Source organism: Ciconia boyciana, chromosome 12 (assembly GCF_034638445.1).
Source record: "Ciconia boyciana chromosome 12, ASM3463844v1, whole genome shotgun sequence".
In the NCBI taxonomy this organism is placed as follows: domain Eukaryota; kingdom Metazoa; phylum Chordata; class Aves; order Ciconiiformes; family Ciconiidae; genus Ciconia; species Ciconia boyciana.
The window spans coordinates 24,271,182-24,287,771 of NC_132945.1; the positions used below are offsets into that span (position 1 = coordinate 24,271,182).

General features: G+C 57.4%; 1 protein-coding gene across 1 annotated transcript; it reads left to right on the top strand.

Moving 5' to 3' along the window:
* The first annotated feature begins 619 nt into the window (after positions 1-619).
* On the top strand, positions 620-16,107 carry ZDHHC9 (zDHHC palmitoyltransferase 9). Its single transcript, XM_072877324.1, has 10 exons — positions 620-750; positions 1,132-1,415; positions 9,465-9,625; positions 10,207-10,365; positions 11,340-11,477; positions 11,632-11,680; positions 11,970-12,072; positions 12,239-12,342; positions 12,884-13,052; positions 13,889-16,107. The coding sequence occupies exons 2-10, from the start codon at positions 1,249-1,251 to the stop codon at positions 13,991-13,993; spliced, it is 1,155 nt and encodes a 384-aa protein (XP_072733425.1). The 5' UTR covers positions 620-750; positions 1,132-1,248; the 3' UTR covers positions 13,994-16,107.
* Positions 16,108-16,590: the final 483 nt, after the last annotated feature.

Sequence of the window (16,590 nt, forward strand, 5' to 3'; positions counted from 1 at the left end):
GGCGCAGGGCGGGAAATGGCGGCGGCTCCCCGGCTGCCCCGTCGCCACAGCAACAGCCGCGGGGAAGTTCCCCGCTTCCCCCCGGGCCTGAAGCCCGGGCCCTGCCTCCGCCGGCCGCCACACGCCGCGGGGCGGGACGCCGCGGGGGTCCCCCGCACCGAAGCCCGGGCCTGCAGAACGCGGCGAAAAGGCCGCGAAAGGCGGGCGCTAGGGCTGGCGGCTGGGCGGGCGGGGCGGCGACCCCCCGGCGGGACCGGCCGGAGCATCCCGGGCGCTCCCCCGCCGCGCTGTGGCTCGGCGGCCCGGCCCCGGGGAAGGGGCGTTGTGGGCCCCCGTCGGGAGAAAACGGGAACGGGGGGGGGGGGGGGGTTGCGCGGCGGGGGGCTGGCAGGAGCCCCCGGGCCGGGCCCAACCGGGGCCCTCACCCCCGGCCCCGCTGCCGCACCGGGCTGCGCCCCCGCCCCGCCCCCCGCCACGTGCCGAGCCCCGGGGCGGCCCCGCCCCCCGCCCCGCCTCCCCTTGTCCGCACCGGGGCGGAGGCAGCCGCCGCGGAGTGACGTCGCGCGCGCCCAATGGGAAGGCGGGGAGCGGCGGGGCGGGGCGGCGGGCGCGGAAGAGCCAATGGCCGGCGCGGCCCCGCCCCCGCGGCGGCGCGGGGCGTGGCGGCCCCTCCCGCCGCGCTGAGGGAGCGAGCGGCCCGCCCGGCCCGGCCCGGCCCGGCCCGCCCGGCGCTGCCCGCACCGGCACAGGGTGAGCGGCGGCGGCGCGGGCCCCTTTCCTTCTCCTCTTCTCCCTTCCCCTTACGGGCTCGGGTCCCAGCGCGGCCGCCGGGCGGGGGCCGCCCTGCCCTGCCCTGCCCTGCCCCGTCCCCTCCCCTCCCCTCCCCGCCCGGTGGGGCCTGTGCGGGGCCGCCCCGCCGCCCCCCTCCCGCCGGGCGCTCCCCTCAGGGCCGGGGGTTTCCCCGGCCGCGCCCTGCCCCCCCCTTCCCCGATGGGTTTCCATGGCGACACCCCTCCCCGGGCGCGGGGGTTTCCATGGCGACGGCCGCCGCCCCCCGGCGCTGAGCCCCGCTGCGCTCCCGCCGCTCCGAGCCGCCGCCCCGGTGCTGAGGCCCTCTCCCTCTCCCCGCAGCCCCCAGCCCAGCCCAGCCGAGCCCAGCGGGGCCCCCGATGATGCCGGGGGCGCGGGCGGCGGAGGAGCAGCGCCTGGACGTGTGGCGGCCGCCGCCGCCCCAGTGACGGCCCCGCCATGTCGGTGATGGTGGCGAGGAAGAAGGTGGTTCGGAAATGGGAGAAGCTGCCGGGCAGGAACACCTTCTGCTGCGACGGCCGCATCATGATGGCCCGGCAGAAGGGCATCTTCTACCTGACGCTCTTCCTCATCCTCGGCACCTGCGCCCTCTTCTTCGCCTTTGAGTGAGTTCCCCGCGGCGGCCCGGTGACCCCCGGGCCCAGGGACGGGGCTTGGTCAGGGCTCGTCTGCCCGGGGGCCTCGGGAGAGGGAGGGGAGCGTGGCGGAGAGCAGCCTGGCGCGGTGCGGCTCTCTCCGGCGGGGTCTGCCTCTTCACCCCTGGCAGACTGACCCTGGAGGTTCTGGGGGAGGACGGGCCCTGCTGGAGCTTTCCCCCGGCTCTGCTTGCGGCGTGATGCTGGCCCTTCATCCCTACCGGTTGTGCTTCTGTGTGTTTGGGACTTGCAGTCCCTTGTCCCGAGCACAGCTAGAGGGGATGGGGGTTTGGGGCGTGAGCTCCTCGCCCAGGGATAGCCGGGGTGCAAGGGCACTGCTGCTGCAGCGGCCGAGGCCAGCGCGGGCTGGGCGGCGGGGCCGAGCTGCGTCCCTGCCTGCTGGGTGTGCGTGCAGCCCCCAGCTCGGCCCGGTTAGGGAGGCGATCCAGCCCGAGAATTAAGAAAAAAGGAGTGAGCTTGGTGGCACCGGGGTTTGGCGCTGATCCGACTTGCCCTGCAGCTGCCTGCTAGCTAGGTGTTGCAGAGTGCTGCACTACAGCAGATGCTCCCATGAGCTGAAGCCCTGGTGTTGGAGAGGATCCGGCCACCCTTTTAGATCAGCTCGGCAGCCTAAAGACCTGCAGCCAAAGTCTTGGATATGGCCAAAAGAGCAGGACCTGCCCCCTCCCCACAGCTCTCCCGTGTGAGCTGGGCTGGGGAACTGATCTGGCCTTAGACTAATCCTACAAAAAATAACAAACAACAAGGAAAAAAAGCCCGTGTTTGCCTGAGCACTGACGTTGTGGGGAGGGGGCAGGACTGCCCCTTTTGCCTGGTTCGAGGATGAGCTTCGATCAGCTAAAGAGCTGTGAAACTTTCCTTCCTCTGTCTCCATCAGCGTGTTTATGTTGTTCTTAAGGAGGCAAAGGTCCTAAACGGTGTTGGGTAACAGAAAAGCTCTTTAAGCCGGGAAAGCAAGCGGAAGAAACTGCTCGCTGGTTAAGCCCTGGCTATTCCTCCAGATAAAGCACTCGGCGCAGATGCTGGCCTCCCAGACGTCTTCCCCAGACCAGGGAACTTGTCTCAACTTCCCCTGGCCTGGCATTGCTCTCCCTAGCTCCTCTCGTTAGCGGGAGCCTTGGAAAGGGCTTTCTGGAACAGTCTGCCGAGGCTTGCCACATCCCAACAGGAGCGATGAAGTGGCTAATGTCGGGTATTGGTCAGGTATGAGACTGGTTTTTCTGCCTAGTCGTCGTGTAGCTTTGGCGGCAGGTGCCAAACAACTGTAATGCGAGGTGTTGGGGTTCCCGAGTGTGGAAAGCCAACGTTATCCCTGATTCAGTCTGAACTCAAAGGTATGAAATGACACTACTGTTTGTTTTGTTGTTTGTTTTTTTCCCATCTAAAAAATGGGGCTAAGACTTCCTGCCTTGCAGGAAGAATTAATAAGTGTTACTGCTCCAGAAACACTTACTGCGAGGGATAATTGCTCTCACTCCCTGCGGAGCCTGTCCTTAGCAGAAGAGTGAAGCCACATCCCGCTCTGCTACGTTTGCCCTCGCCAGCTGCCCGCCGTGGTTGTGTGGGACAGAGCGAACCAAGGCCGCCTTTCCAGTCCTGGGCCGCGTCGGCAGAGCGATGGTTAGTTTGGCTGTGGGCGCAGTGGGTACGTGACAGGAAATTCCTCGAGAAGCCCCTTCCCGTGCTCCAGGAGGCAGAGGCCTGTGGAGGGGTCGCTCGCGTCCTTGCTTGCACCGAGACATCCAGGACATGCTTTCTGCGTAGAGCGGAGAGTGGTTCTGCGCGGGCCACTGGCCCGGGGAAGTTTTGCTGGGAGCAGAATCGTCTCTGAATTTTAGTTAAATCGGCTGAGTGGTTTTGACTGGGGAGATGAGGACAAGTTTGGGAAAATCCAAAATACCCATTTGATTCTCTCAGTGCACACCACCTTAATGTTTTCTGTTTGAAAGAGGTGGGTTTGTTTTCAAATTGTTCGGGGATTTTTGAATTTGGTTTAGGGATGAAATGTTGCCTTCCCAGCCAGAAACACTCCACAATGTCTCTGTTTCACTGACCGAGCTCAGAAGATGAGCAGCTTGGCTGCTCGAGAGCCCTGCTTACCCTGCGTGCCTTCCGTGTGCGTTAGGGTGCTTCTGCATAAAGGTCTCGGCCTTGATCTTTTCGCTGTGTTATACCTTCGTTTCAGCTTTTGGCAGATTCTTTGGCGTTTGCGTGGAAATTCATGGTTTCCCCCTTAAAGTTTGTGCTGCAGAGGAACAATTTGGGTTGTTAAGATCTGGTTTTGGAGAGAAGCAGACGGTGGTGGGTGGAAGAGTCCTTTTCATTCTTGTACGCTCACTGCAGGGGTGCCTGTGTTGTGAATGCTTATTTCATTCAGCTGAATCACTTGCGCAGTCACACCTTGTCTAAACAAGGCTCGGGGATGCCTGAAGCCAGAAAATGTCTCGCTACACGACAGAGCCAGTGCAGGTTTGATCCTCGCCCTCCAGGCTGCTCTGGCTCGGCTCTGATTACAAACGCCGTCGCTGGAGAGCCGGTGGTGACTGGCATCGCACGTCATGAGATAAGCCGCCGCGTTCCTCGCTGAAAGAGTCCTCCCCAGCCGTGAAATGACAGCCTCTCTGTTTGGGCTGCTGCTGGTGGTATTTTTTTTTTTTTGCCTCCAAGTAGCTCCGATGCCATCGGCTCATCTGCTGTGTCCCCAGCTGAACGGTCTGAAGCCACCCAAGCCCTGTGTGGGGGAATTTTTATGTTTTTATCCCCTAGACCGCAGAGCTGTGGTCTGGAATCGGGTAAGCCTTTTCACTGGGGAGCAAACAGGACCCAGAGGGCTGACTGAGCTATCAGTGCCATACCTGGCGATCCGGCTCCTCCCTCCCAGATAAAGCAGAGGGCTGAGGAGCTGTACTGGCTCCTGGGCAAGTGCTCTGCAGCGACCGGAGTCCTCTGCCCAAGGGCACCTCTCTCGCCACCACCTTGGCAGAAAGCAGCTCCGGCTGCTCAGGGACTGAGGCTGGTCCCTGCAGGGTCCGAGTCCTACATTTAATTGGGTCTACTCTATGACCGTAACGTGCCATGTAAAATTCTGTTTAATATCCTCTTGGCGTTATTTCAGACACTTATTGTGTATGTCAGCTTTTTGCTTAGTTGTCTAACTACGCTTGTGGTATTCGAGCACGAGGAGAAGCCCAGGTAAAGCACTTAATGAAATCCGTTTGGGAATTAAGATGATGGGATGTAGCGTCCTCTCTCTGGCTGCTGGGGGTTTCCTCGTTGCAGCTTGCCAGCGTGTCTGCAACGGCCCTCCTGAAGCGAGAGTTCTCCATTCAGCTCTCCGAAGCAGCTGCAAGAGAACTGGATTTCTTTTGTCTTCAGCTTTTCAGCACGAACGTTCAACATTTGTAAATGTTATAGGCAAGATAGCGCCTGCAATGCCAGGCTCCTGAGTGTGGAAAGGGGCTGCTGTTTGCTTTTCCAATAACCAAGCATGTTTATCACTTTATTTTTTTTCCTACTTTCTTAACTATGTAGAGATTAAAATTTCTTTGTTTTCTGATAAGTTGAAAAAACCTATGCTTGACCCTTCATGTGACTTTATTTTTTTTTTTTTTTCCCCCAAACCCCAAAGATCCAAGATTTTGCACTGAAAAAGAGGTGCTTCTGAGATGGCTTTTACTTCTGGTTAGGTCTATGTCAAGCATTGTCAAAACTTACACACAAGTTGATCGGTGCTTTTTAGTAGTTACAGTTTCTCTCGATAGAGGTAAACTTGTTGGTATCCAGAGTTTGGCTCGTCTTGCTCGCGAAGACGTGTTTCTGGGTGAAGTGGCTGCTCCGGGGTTTTTGAATTGCGTGCCCTTTTTCTCGTACGCAGTCTCCTTTTCAGAAGACGACTTTGCTCTCCCTGCAGCCTGCACGTCCTCTGTGGTACCACCATTCCCCACGCAGATCTCGGGGTGCTCTCTTGCCTGCGCAGAGATTTGAGTGTAGCTGGGAAAAGAGCAATAACGTCGGCGAAACGTTTCTGTCTCCTGCCTGAAGTTGGTTGCTGCATTGGTTGGGTTGGAAGCACGTGGCATGTGCTCGCGGTGGAACCGCACTTGAAGAGGGTCTCTAGCGAGCATTTTCTGTGTCGCTGTTGACAGACGGGGAGAGTTTCCGTAGGCAACTCCAGTTCTGCCCGAGTGCTGCTTCGGAAAGGGCCCTGAACTTGTAGCATTGCAGTGCAGCAGTTACCCAGGTTTTCAGAGCAACCGCTTCCGCGCTTACCGCAAGTACATCAGCTTCTGGAAATTGTCCCAGGTCTGGGAGATGCAGATGACTGTGAGTGCTCTGGTGAGGGTCAAACGTTTGGTAAAGATACTACTTTGCTTCACTAGCGTTTGGGACGAGTACAGGGTGTGGTTATGCGTTAGTTTAGGAAATTTAAATAGGTGATTTGCAAGTGAGATGTAAATGAATTATACAACAGAGCTTGCGCTGAAGCCTGGGGGGACCTGGCCGTGAGATGTGCTGCCTGATGGCCGTGGCTGAAGTCCACTTCCATCGGGGCTGGCGTGTTTGTTTTCCCCTTCCTCCAGAGCTTTGCTTAATGTGCTGGTTACAACACACCTTCCAAAGTGGTCACAAAATAATCGGTCAAGCAGTCCTTGCACTGTAAACTCGTGGCACCTCCCAGCTGCGGCTTCTTGCCCCCCCCCCATTCTGATGATCTCTTTGTTTAAGCCTTTCTCACCCCCCAGCCCCCCCGCGATGATGAGTTGTGATAGTGCTGTTATTGTCTGCTATTAGATGACAAAATGCTCAGGAACACAGATATTGCACTGGGAGTGGAGGAGGAGCAGTATCCTTACATGCCAACAGTATGTCTCTGTTGACTCTCAGCTTTCCCAAACAAAAGATCTTTAAAATGTCTGTTACTTAGCACTGTAAATGAACTGCTGAGCGTAATCGTGCTGTAGATGAGGCATAGACTGAAGACTCCCCGGCGCTAGCGAGTACCAAGTCAAAACCTCACGTGGTGGCCTTACCTGTTGCTCAGCCGTTCTGGACGGCACTTGGCTTTCTCTGCCGTGGCAGATGCCCTGGGCATGTTCCCTGAAAGACACCTTCCTAAAAGCAAGGCTCCGTCAGTGCAGGGAGGGACGGGAAGCACGCAGTGGGCTCAATGTTGGGTCTTGGGATACAGTTTCAGTGCGGTGGGGTTTGTCTCGCTCACGCATCTCTGGCCTCGCCTCCAGGCTGTGTTCGTGCCGAGAGGACGCAGCGATGCTGCCAGCCCTGCTACCTGGGGAAGCAGGAGGGCCCTGCTCGGCCCCTGCTGTGCCAGGGCACGTCTGAGTGATGGGTTGAGCGTCCAGCACAGTGCCTGGATGTTTGCTTTGTGCTGGAGGGACGATGACAACAGGAGAATGGCTTCGCTGAGCAGACATCTCATGCGCTTCAGTGAATGGTGGCTGAAGGAGCTAGCGTTAATACTTCCTTGTGTGAGTTTCCCCATCAGACAGGAGAGCAGGCAGCTGGGGTTTTCTGGGGCTTTATCCCTGTCTGCCCCCCTGCCCACCTCTGGGCAGACAGGCAGTCTGTCTGGGATTGCTTCTCTCCCCTCCTGAATTGGGGACCCAACCCGCCCTGTGCCTGTGCCACGCTGGGAGCTGGATGGAAGGGCTGGATACCGGCTGGATGGTGCTGCTTCCCGTGCCACAGCGGGGAGGACGGTCACGCACTCATCTCTTTCATCTCCTAAAATTGCAGGCATCTTCCCATTCCCACACCACGCTCTGCAATGTGGTGACATCAATCTTGAGGCCACTCTTGCTGTGCCTCGGGGACAGCAGGACTTGCTGCATCCCCAAAGGGCAGGTTTCCTTACAAAGATGCGTAGGAAACGGTCAGCAGGGAGTGCGTCACATCCCACGCTCGTGCTTGTACGCAGATTGAGTGAGGACCGCACCGGTCGCTGCAGGGACTGATCCTGTTTATTCTTGAGTGCCACTGTGTAAAGCTTTCAGGTCTGTGCCTGGGAGAGTACACCCGGCACGGATCATGTGCTTGCAGGTAATAAATCTCTTTCCCGACAGTACACTGAAGAAACTTATAAGGTGTTGGTGTATATCTGAGGCTGGAAGCTCTGGCGCAGTTTCAGCTCAGCTTTAGCACAGTTCATGAATCCATATTTTAAGCCTGTAATACGTTCATGTTGTTACAACAGTTATAAAAGCTGTCATGTCAGCTGGACATGGGACAAGCTGCAGCCCTTTGAGGCAGACCGTGTCCAGCTTTTAGAAGAATAAACCCATATTCCTTCCCAAAATGGGATCCAAGGTTTCTGTTTAATCGCTGACTGACTTGCAGCTCTCTTTCTAGACTTTGCCCTTGCAAAGGGAAAGCAAAGTTATCTTAGGCTGCCTAAAGGCGGTAAGCTCAGCTCTCTGGCCGCTCAGCCTAGCTCTTCAAATGTAGGCAGGACTCTGCACATGAACGACTCTAAGGGTTGTGTTGTTTCAAGTAACTGCGGAGTTTGTCGTGTCTAAAATTAACAGCGTTGGTTTAGGGGACAGGCCCTGTGCATCGCTGTGGACGCTTCGCGTTGTGGTTGTGGCCAGAGCATGCTGTAGCCTCAGTATACAGCCCGTTTGTACGTTGTTGCACACAGGGGACAGTCGCTGGCATCAAGCAATGGGAAATTAAAGGCCGGTGAGCCTTCCTGCAGCGCATGGTGGGCTTGCAGAATTCGGCGCTGCAAAGGAACCAGCAGGAGCCCTTAACTTAACGCTACGGATGTGGTAGAAATCGCCTTGCTTAGGATGACAGATCCACTGGGGAGGATCGTCCCATGCCTTTCACCACAGTAGCCTTGCGCTTTCATGGAGAGCAACTGTGGAGAGCAGGAGCCTGGGTTGGATCCACCCCCGTGGAGTCAGGGCTCCCTAGGAAGCCGGGGTACCCAGCTTCACTGGGAGGAACCTGGGGAAGCAAGGCGTGCAAGGAGAGGTGAAATTTTGCACGAGCGTTGGGATTTGAGTGGGGTTTCCCTTAAACCATAGGAACTTCACACCAACATAAATGGGGTTTTCTGAAGGAATTGGGGTAAAAATGTATTTTCTTTCAGCCCAGTACATCTCTAAACCATGACTTCTGTACAGGTCTTCTGCACGGCCTGCGCTGCAGTGCCCGTGGAGACGTGTTTGCGGGTGTCCAGAAGTGACACAGGGCAGAGTGAGATTAATCGCCTTGCTCCCTTTGCACTGCCTCAATCGGCGGGATTAGCAACACAAATTGCGCATTGGACCTTTCTGTATTTATAAAGCAAACAAACCTTACGCTGTGTTTCCTCTCTCGAGCTGGGGTTGTCTTGGGGCAGGAGCCTTTCTACTTTATTTGGAGCTTTCGAGTCCCTTACCTCAGAAACGTCAAAGGAAGCCAGATGTCTTGTTGCACGAGAATGTTGCGCTTCCACGTGGATCCGTTCCTGAGAAGCACAGGACGCAGTTTATCCCTGGAAAGTAATTTCTGCGGTACTGGAAGCTGCTGCCTATTCCCACTGTTCCGATGTGCTTCTGTGCCTTCCGGCTCCAGTGGTGGGCTCTCAGACCAGGCCTTGGGTGCTTCTCCTAGAGGCATGGCCCGTCCCTTGGCAGAGGGCTGCAGCGGGTGTCCTCTAGGCAGGACCCCTCTAGCTGGCTGGTTGTGTTTCTAGCGTCGCCCGTGACTCTGAGCAAAATGGGAGCTGGAAACAAAACAAAATGCCGGAAAGTACGCTGTGCCTGGCTGGTTAAAAACATGGTGGTACTTTGATCGTGGCTGGTCGTTAGAGCTGCCCCAGGGATGTTTCCCTGTGGTGGTGGGATCAGAACGAAGTGCTGAACAGCCTCTCTTCTCCAGATGTAACCAGTGTTCAGAAAAGTCTGGACTCTGATGCCTTGCCAGGCTCTCAGGCCCTGGCTCAGGCAGACCTTGCGGTGGTCTGACTCATCGCCTCCCGATGTTTCTCTGCAGGTGTCGGTACCTGGCAGTCCAGCTGTCCCCAGCCATCCCCGTGTTTGCCGCAGTTCTCTTCCTATTCGCCATGGCCACACTCCTACGGACGAGCTTCAGCGATCCTGGGGTGATCCCGAGAGCCCTGCCTGACGAGGCAGCCTTCATCGAGATGGAGATTGGTGAGCGCAGAGCCAGCTGAGCTGGTGATGGCTGGAAAAGCCTCTGTATTTCTGGTGTATCCACAGGTTACATTCTCTGCAGAGCCCTTCTTCCCGGCTGGCCCTCCAAAAGTGAGGATTGCCCCAAATGGGGCATCTTACCACCTGCTGGCTAATTCTGCTTGGCTGAGTCTCAAAAAGATGGTGCAATGTACCTGCTTCCATTTCTGGGAACCTTTTCACGTGCCGTTTTCTCTCTTGTAGCTGTGTACATACAAACTCAGTTTGCTCTTGGGAAGGGGTGCAGGAAGCTTGGTGTGGGCCCCTTGATCCTTCAGGTAGAGAGGAAGTTTGGTGGATGCGGGTCTGTACAGTGACACCCCCCCGGCCCCTCTCAACATGCCCATGAAAACTCTGGCATCCCCTTTCCTGCCTCCAAGCTGCCAGGTTGGCTCTGAACCGTGCCAGCAGAGCTGTAACCACTGGCTCTAGACCCAGCAGGCTCTGATCTCACTGGTAGGAAAAGCAGGAAGGCGAGTTGTCGTTCTAGGCCCGTCATGTTGTAGCAGCAGGTCTGATCTCTGCCTGGTTCTCTCTCTCAGAGGCCACCAATGGGACTGTGCCACAGGGTCAGCGCCCACCCCCGCGGATTAAAAACTTCCAGATCAACAACCAGATAGTGAAGCTGAAGTATTGCTACACATGTAAGATCTTCCGTCCGCCCCGTGCCTCTCACTGCAGCATCTGCGACAACTGTGTGGGTGAGTAGAAGAGGCCGTGCCTGCTCCCGCACCCGGCTGTTAGGTGAGCGCCTTTGGAAGAGACCAGGTGAAGATCTGCACCCGCTTTTGCTCTGTATCAGGTCTCACACTGTGCCTGCTGAGCGAGTCCAGAACGGTGTTGTGTGAACAGACGGGGACAGTCTGCTTCATCTTAAGCTCAAGGAGCTTGAGATTTGCTCAGAACCTGAAGCCAGATGGTTCATCTTTGCCAGTACTTCTTTGGCAATATCTAGTCTAACATAAGTCTAACTTGTCCATGTAAATGTGCGGTCCATTTCTGAGTTTCGCTGAACTGCTGGCCTTGCTGGGCTAGGGGGTTCTAGTGGAGAGCTGTGTCTTGTGTGAAAGCAGCTCCTAGCATCAGCATGGAAATTCTGCCGTTGAGTGCCCCTGTTTTTTTGTTCCCCTTGCTGCATAGCAGAAGCTCTCTCAGCCCTTTTGCTTAACATAATTGGCTCATGCTCAGCATCCCTTCTCAAGGAAGAAGTCCCGTTCTTTTGGATCCCTCTCTTCCTCTGCAGGTTCCCAGCTCTTTGAGTGTTTATGCAGTCCCTTGAACCCTCTTCTAATTATTCCAGTAGGAGTAAAGTGGCACATGGGTTAGATAAGAACTTCTGAACCCCCAGGCCTTCATCTAACCTGTGTGCTGCTTTAGTAAAAGCTGTTATACCTCAGGTCTCTGGGAGAGAAGATGTGTATGGGGCCAAGCTCTTAAACTCTGTCTTAATGTGCAAAACCACGCGTTAGTAAACCAGTTTTGCACTTTCTTACCTGCCTCCCCTTCTGGAAGGGGGCCATGATATGGGGCCCTGAGTTAGCAGAGGGTTGGACTTGAAGGCCCAGGGAGTCCTTGTCAGCCTTGGAAATTTTTGAGTTCGGGGCACAGGAGTGAGCGTCTGGAGGCAGGCAGGACCGTGCTAGAGCAGCACTGATCTCCATCTTCGCTTTCACAGAGCGCTTCGACCATCACTGTCCCTGGGTGGGCAACTGCGTGGGGAAGAGGAACTACCGCTATTTCTACCTCTTCATCCTCTCGCTCTCACTCCTCACCATCTACATCTTCACCTTCAACATAGTCTACGTAGCACTGAGTGAGTCTAGCTGCGGAGAGGTGGATGGCTGGGCTGGCTAAGGGTGAGGGGGGATACAGATGGTGTTGCGAACCCAGAAGTGGTGGAGTGGGAGAGGGAACTGGACTCGGTGTGATGTTCCAGAGAAAAAATCTCTCTCTCTTTGTATTGCCAGAATCTCTGAAGATTGGGTTTCTGAACACATTGAAGGAAACCCCAGGGACATATCCTTCCACAGTGTGGAGGGGTTGGCTTCTCCAAAGCTGGGGGTCAGCGTGAGCTGCATTACGGAGGGACTGGAGTCTTGATGCCCCGGCTTCTCTAAGGAGTCTTTCAGGGCGTTTTCCCCCATGATTACAAGGCGAGGAGCAATTTTGTGGCTTTTGGGAGGAGGGTAAAACAGAAAACCAAGTCTAGGAGAAGAAGAGAAGTTAGGGTAGTGTGCCTGGGGGTAAGTGACACAGCTGGGGTGGGACTGTTCCCAGGCTGTTCCCAGTCCTTAACTGTTCTCACTGTACTGGAGGTGCTCATCTGTTTCTTCACCCTGTGGTCGGTGGTGGGGTTAACCGGGTTCCACACCTTCCTGGTGGCACTGAATCAGACAACCAACGAAGACGTAAGTAGAATCTTTCTGTTCCTCTGAGCCATCTCCGTTTCTTGTCGCTTCCTCGGTGTGTCACAGCTGCATCCATCTTGCGTGCCCTGCAGGCTGAGGCAGGGCTCCGTGGGCTGGGGGCGGGTGTTGGTGGAGCAGACCTGAGCTTGTGCCCTGACTGTTGCAGATTAAAGGGTCCTGGACTGGGAAGAACCGCGTGCAGAATCCCTACAGCCATGGCAACATAGTGAAGAACTGCTGTGAGGTGCTCTGTGGGCCTCTGCCCCCCAGGTAAGCTCTCGAGGGGCAGCCCTACCATTCTTGCCCCCAGAGCCCAGTGCAGAACCCTGACGAGCTCTCCTTGCTTGGGTACAAGACCTGGCTGCTCTTCTGACCGCACCGTGTGTGTTGAGGGCTTCTGGAGGTCACCTGGGACACGGCTGGATGCTCTGGGGAGGAAGGTCTTGTGTTGCCTTCCTTGCATATCTTCAGTGATTCAAGCTTGTGATGTGCTCCCTCTCACCATGTGCTTGGGAAGCCGGTGGAGGAGTGGCTCTCCTTCCCTGGGCAGCGTATGGAGCAGAGGCTCTTTCCAGGGCGCTCATTTCAGTGGGCTCCCACCCTCTGAACTGGGCTGCTCTCCAAGGGGCTTGATTTTCACAAGAGGATTTTCACATAGACACTGTAAACTAGGTTTGGGCTGTGCACAGCTTGTTTTGGAGAGGAACCCCTTCCCCTGACGTTTGTCTTCCACAAGCACTTTTCCTGCCAGGAAAAGAAGTCGGCTTCAGGGGAGGCGTGGGTTGCTGACGGTGTGATTCTGTTCTTGCAGCGTCTTGGACAGACGGGGCATCTTGCAGCAAGAGGAGAGCACAGCTCAGGAGGAGTCGTGCCCACGGGGGCCCAGCACTCAAGAGCCCACCGCTGCTGAGGGCCCCGGTGTGCAGGCAGAGGAGAGCAGCGCTCAGCAGAAGGAAGGCAGCCTTCCTCACCTGAGTGCCGTGAGTGATTCCCTCTGTGGGGGGGGTGAGTGGGCTGCGCCTGCTTGGAGTTGCTGGTGCTTTGGGCCAGCAGAGAGAAAGCTGACAGTGTGACTTAGCAGGAACAAAGCGACACTTGGGGCTTTGCTGAGAGGCTGCTGATGAAAAGCCTGTTGTGCTTTGGCCCTGGAAGCCAGCATCTCTCTGGAGCTGGCTGGGAGGGTGCTGGGCTCCTCTGACTCCTAGGTAAACCTCAAAGGAAATCACAGCTGGCTGTGGCTTTGGAGATGTCAGTCCTGCTGTGAGAGCACCCAGGAGCTGGCGCCTACGGAGGCTAGGAGGGGGGGAGATCGCAGGCATTTTGTTTTGGCGCTAAGAGCAAGCTGAAAGGGTTGTCCCTGGGAAGGGCCCTGGCAGGTGTGGGATCTCCGTCCTTGGGGAACGCCATTGCCCCACTGGATATGGCCCCGAGCAGCCTGCTCTTTGAAATTAGCCCCAGTTTGAGGATATGGTTGAACAGGAGACCTCCAGTTCACGTCCCACTTCCCACTTAAATTATTCTGTGAACATGGTGGGAAATGGCCGGGCCTACTTCTGCTCGGCCACGAGCTGCCTGTTTCTCTGGTGGAAACAGTCCAGACCACTTCTGGAGCAGTCCAATGCTCTGCATCTTCATGGAGCTGCTGTTTTGCCTGTTTGGTAGCCCCTGGTTTCTCCTTTTCCCAAGCACAGCTGAGACCTCTGCCTGGTGAAGCTGGAGGCAGGAGCAGGGCAGCAGGGCCAGGTGTCTGCATGCTCAAACAGTTGCTCTGTATTGGGGTGTATTCATGCAAGTCACTGCTGTCTTCTCTCTCCAGGTCCCTGTGCCATCCCTGAGCAACGCTGAGATGCCAGAGGAGAAGCAGCTAACGTCTGGGGAGCTCCCGGTCCCATCCCAGGACGCTGGGCAAGCAGAGCACTAGCCTCTGCTTGAAAGGGAGAACTTTCTTGTTTTGTCTAATCAAAGCTGGAAGTGATTGAGGAGAGGAGGAGATGGGCTGGATGGCAGGCAAACGATTCCTCATGGCCATTTTGCTTTAGTCATTATTCACCTCGATGCGCAGGCGGTGCGGGCTGGCGCTGGCCTTGCATGGTGTCAAAGGATAACGAGCGTGAGTGGCCCGCCTTGGTCACCGAGGGGCACTCACCACCACTGAGGCTGGTCTCCCTGCAGGCCGAGGCAGGACCTCTTGCTCTGCAGGTTGTCCTGAATGCTAAATACCGGCTCGGTGGCCGGGGCTATCCCTCCGTCTGGCCCCGACTCTCTGGCGAGACGACTTGTGGTCAAGCAGCTCAGAAGCGACGTTAGGGTCGGCCTGCTCCCTACTGCTGAGGAATCCTGATGGGAAGGGGAAAACAATTTATGGCAGTAGCGTCCTCCCTCCCCTCCTCCCTCCTTCCTCTAATCTGTGGCATTGTTTTATTGGTTAACGTGGCAGGGGTTGTCAGGAGACATTTTGGTGTCAAAAGGGCCAAAACAACAGGGAAGGTGTTCTGCTGGCAGTGGTTTTTGAAGTAGCTTCCGTCCCGTGCTCCTTCTTTTCATGTGACTTAGCCGGCACGAGAGCAGTCATGGCGGGGGCCCTCCTTCCCATCCGTCCCCGGGGCTCACGCCTAACTGGGGGCTCGAGGGAAGGAGCGGGGCAGCCCGTCTTCCTGCCGCTTGTCTCCGCGTCGGCCGCAGAGCGGTTGTGCAAGGGGTGTATCAAGCCGCAGGGGAGGGTCTGCCTGTGCCGCTGCCTCTCCAGCTAGCGCCGGGGCTGCGTTTGCTCCCGGGTGCCTGTGCTGAGCACAGGCGTGCCCTCCCCTTGCCCGCCAGGCTGTGCCACACCGCTCGGCCGCTGCTCCGCAGAACCTCAGCCCCGATTCTGCGTCGTGTCCCCGTGTCCCCCCTGCCTTGCCCTGCATTTCTCAGCCGTCCTCGACTGGCTTTCAGAGCCTTGAATCTTCCCCTGGGCTTTGCTTGGCTGTCCTGGGACTGGCAGTGCGGTGTCGGCCATCTGCGCCTCCTCGGCAGAGGAGGGAGGAGAGGCCAGGGCCAGGAGGCGGTGGGAGACCTCTGTGCTGCCGCAGGGCTTCTCTTCCACTCCGCGCTCCCTGTCCTGCGCCTGGCAGCCGGGCTGGGAAGAGCCTCATGTCTGCAGGGTCCTTGCAAAGGCCGGTGATGGCGGGAAGGCTGTTTTGTGCCCTGGCAGCTCTCCATCCCGTGCCATGAGTGCTGGGTACTTCTGTGCCTCCCTGCAGACATGTGGTGAGTGGGTGGCAGGCGGAGGATGGCCTGCCAGGGCAGTCCTGCTTGTTTCTCTGTGATGCTCCTGCCTGGCAGCGTGAAGTTGCTGCTCCTCCTTCCCTGGCCTCGTATGCCATCCTGCTTTCGACAGTGGCGTGGAGCAGAGCGAAGCGGGGAGCCTTGTCCCTCCAGAGCCTGATGTGTGTCTCCCAGCTCGCTCCTCATCCCTGGCCCCTCGCAGCGTTGGCCCAGGCCGTGCCTGGCAGCGGGTGAAGTGGTATGAACGTGGTGACCGGCGCTGCCCCCCCTCCCGTGGCACCGGGGTCTCCTCTCCCGGGTGAGAGGGCAGAGCTGCCGCCCTGGGCTCCGGCAGCGGGTGCACGGTTGTCCCGCAGCTGCCTTCAGCTGCTCCAGGGAAGGAGCCCCGGCCTCCCACTGCCCGCGGGGCCGGAGCTGCCCGGCTTGCAGCCGCTGCCACCCTGCAGCCAGACCTGGCCCCTGCCCCCGGGGCCGGGGGGGGTCCTGGGACCAGCCCCGGGCTGCTGCGCCTGGCCCCGTGCACGCCCCGCCGGCGGTGGGAGCCACCCCTCCTCTCCCACCCGCCCCAACACGCTACTGACCAAATCTCAAACTCGTTGTGGAAAAAGTGTATTTTTTGGTTTTACTAATCTATTTTCTAACGCGGTGTGTCGAGTGCTGCCTGCTGGGGCCGTCATGGGTGCTGCCTGCACCTGTGGTTCCTGTCTGCTCTGTTCAGGTTCTCCGTGAAGGAAGTGGGGGTAGGGCGAGGGTTGGGGTTTGGTTTTTTTTTTATTTTTTTTATTTTAAAACAATGAAGGAAACTTAATTGGTTTGAAAAATGGCTGAGCTGTAGCCTCTGCCTCTGTCTGTGCCTCCCCAAGCCGCCTGCCCCTTTACCCTTCCCTGTGGCTTTCCAGCCTCTACATCTCACGCTTCCAGGGTGTCTTATCTGCGTTGTCTTATTTGCGTCCTGCTGTCCCCCCATGGTGGGTGGAGGGGGGATCTCCGTGCGCAGATGCTGCAGCCTGGGCTGGGCAGCGACAAACCCCAGGCGGGTGCCGCCGGGGAGCGTCCTGGGAAGCTTTCCGTTCCCTGCAGATCCTGCTCCCTCCCTCCCCGAGCCTTCCCGGCAGGTAGGAAGCAGGCTGAAGGCCAGAGTGAAACGGGCTTGCACGCTTTTATTGATATCGAGCGCAAAGGGACAAACTGGGTGCCCAAAGGCCGATGCTGCAGCGCAGGAGCTGGAGCCGGTCACGCGCAGCAGCGAGA

Excerpts from the sequence above, each read along its gene's own strand:
- ZDHHC9 (XM_072877324.1), top strand. The coding sequence starts at position 1,249 with ATGTCGGTGATGGTGGCGAGGAAGAAGGTGGTTCGGAAATGGGAGAAG. Across the intron at positions 1,416-9,464 it reads GCCCTCTTCTTCGCCTTTGA|GTGTCGGTACCTGGCAGTCC; the intron begins GTGAGTTCCCCG and ends GTTTCTCTGCAG. Across the intron at positions 11,478-11,631 it reads CATAGTCTACGTAGCACTGA|AATCTCTGAAGATTGGGTTT; the intron begins GTGAGTCTAGCT and ends TTGTATTGCCAG.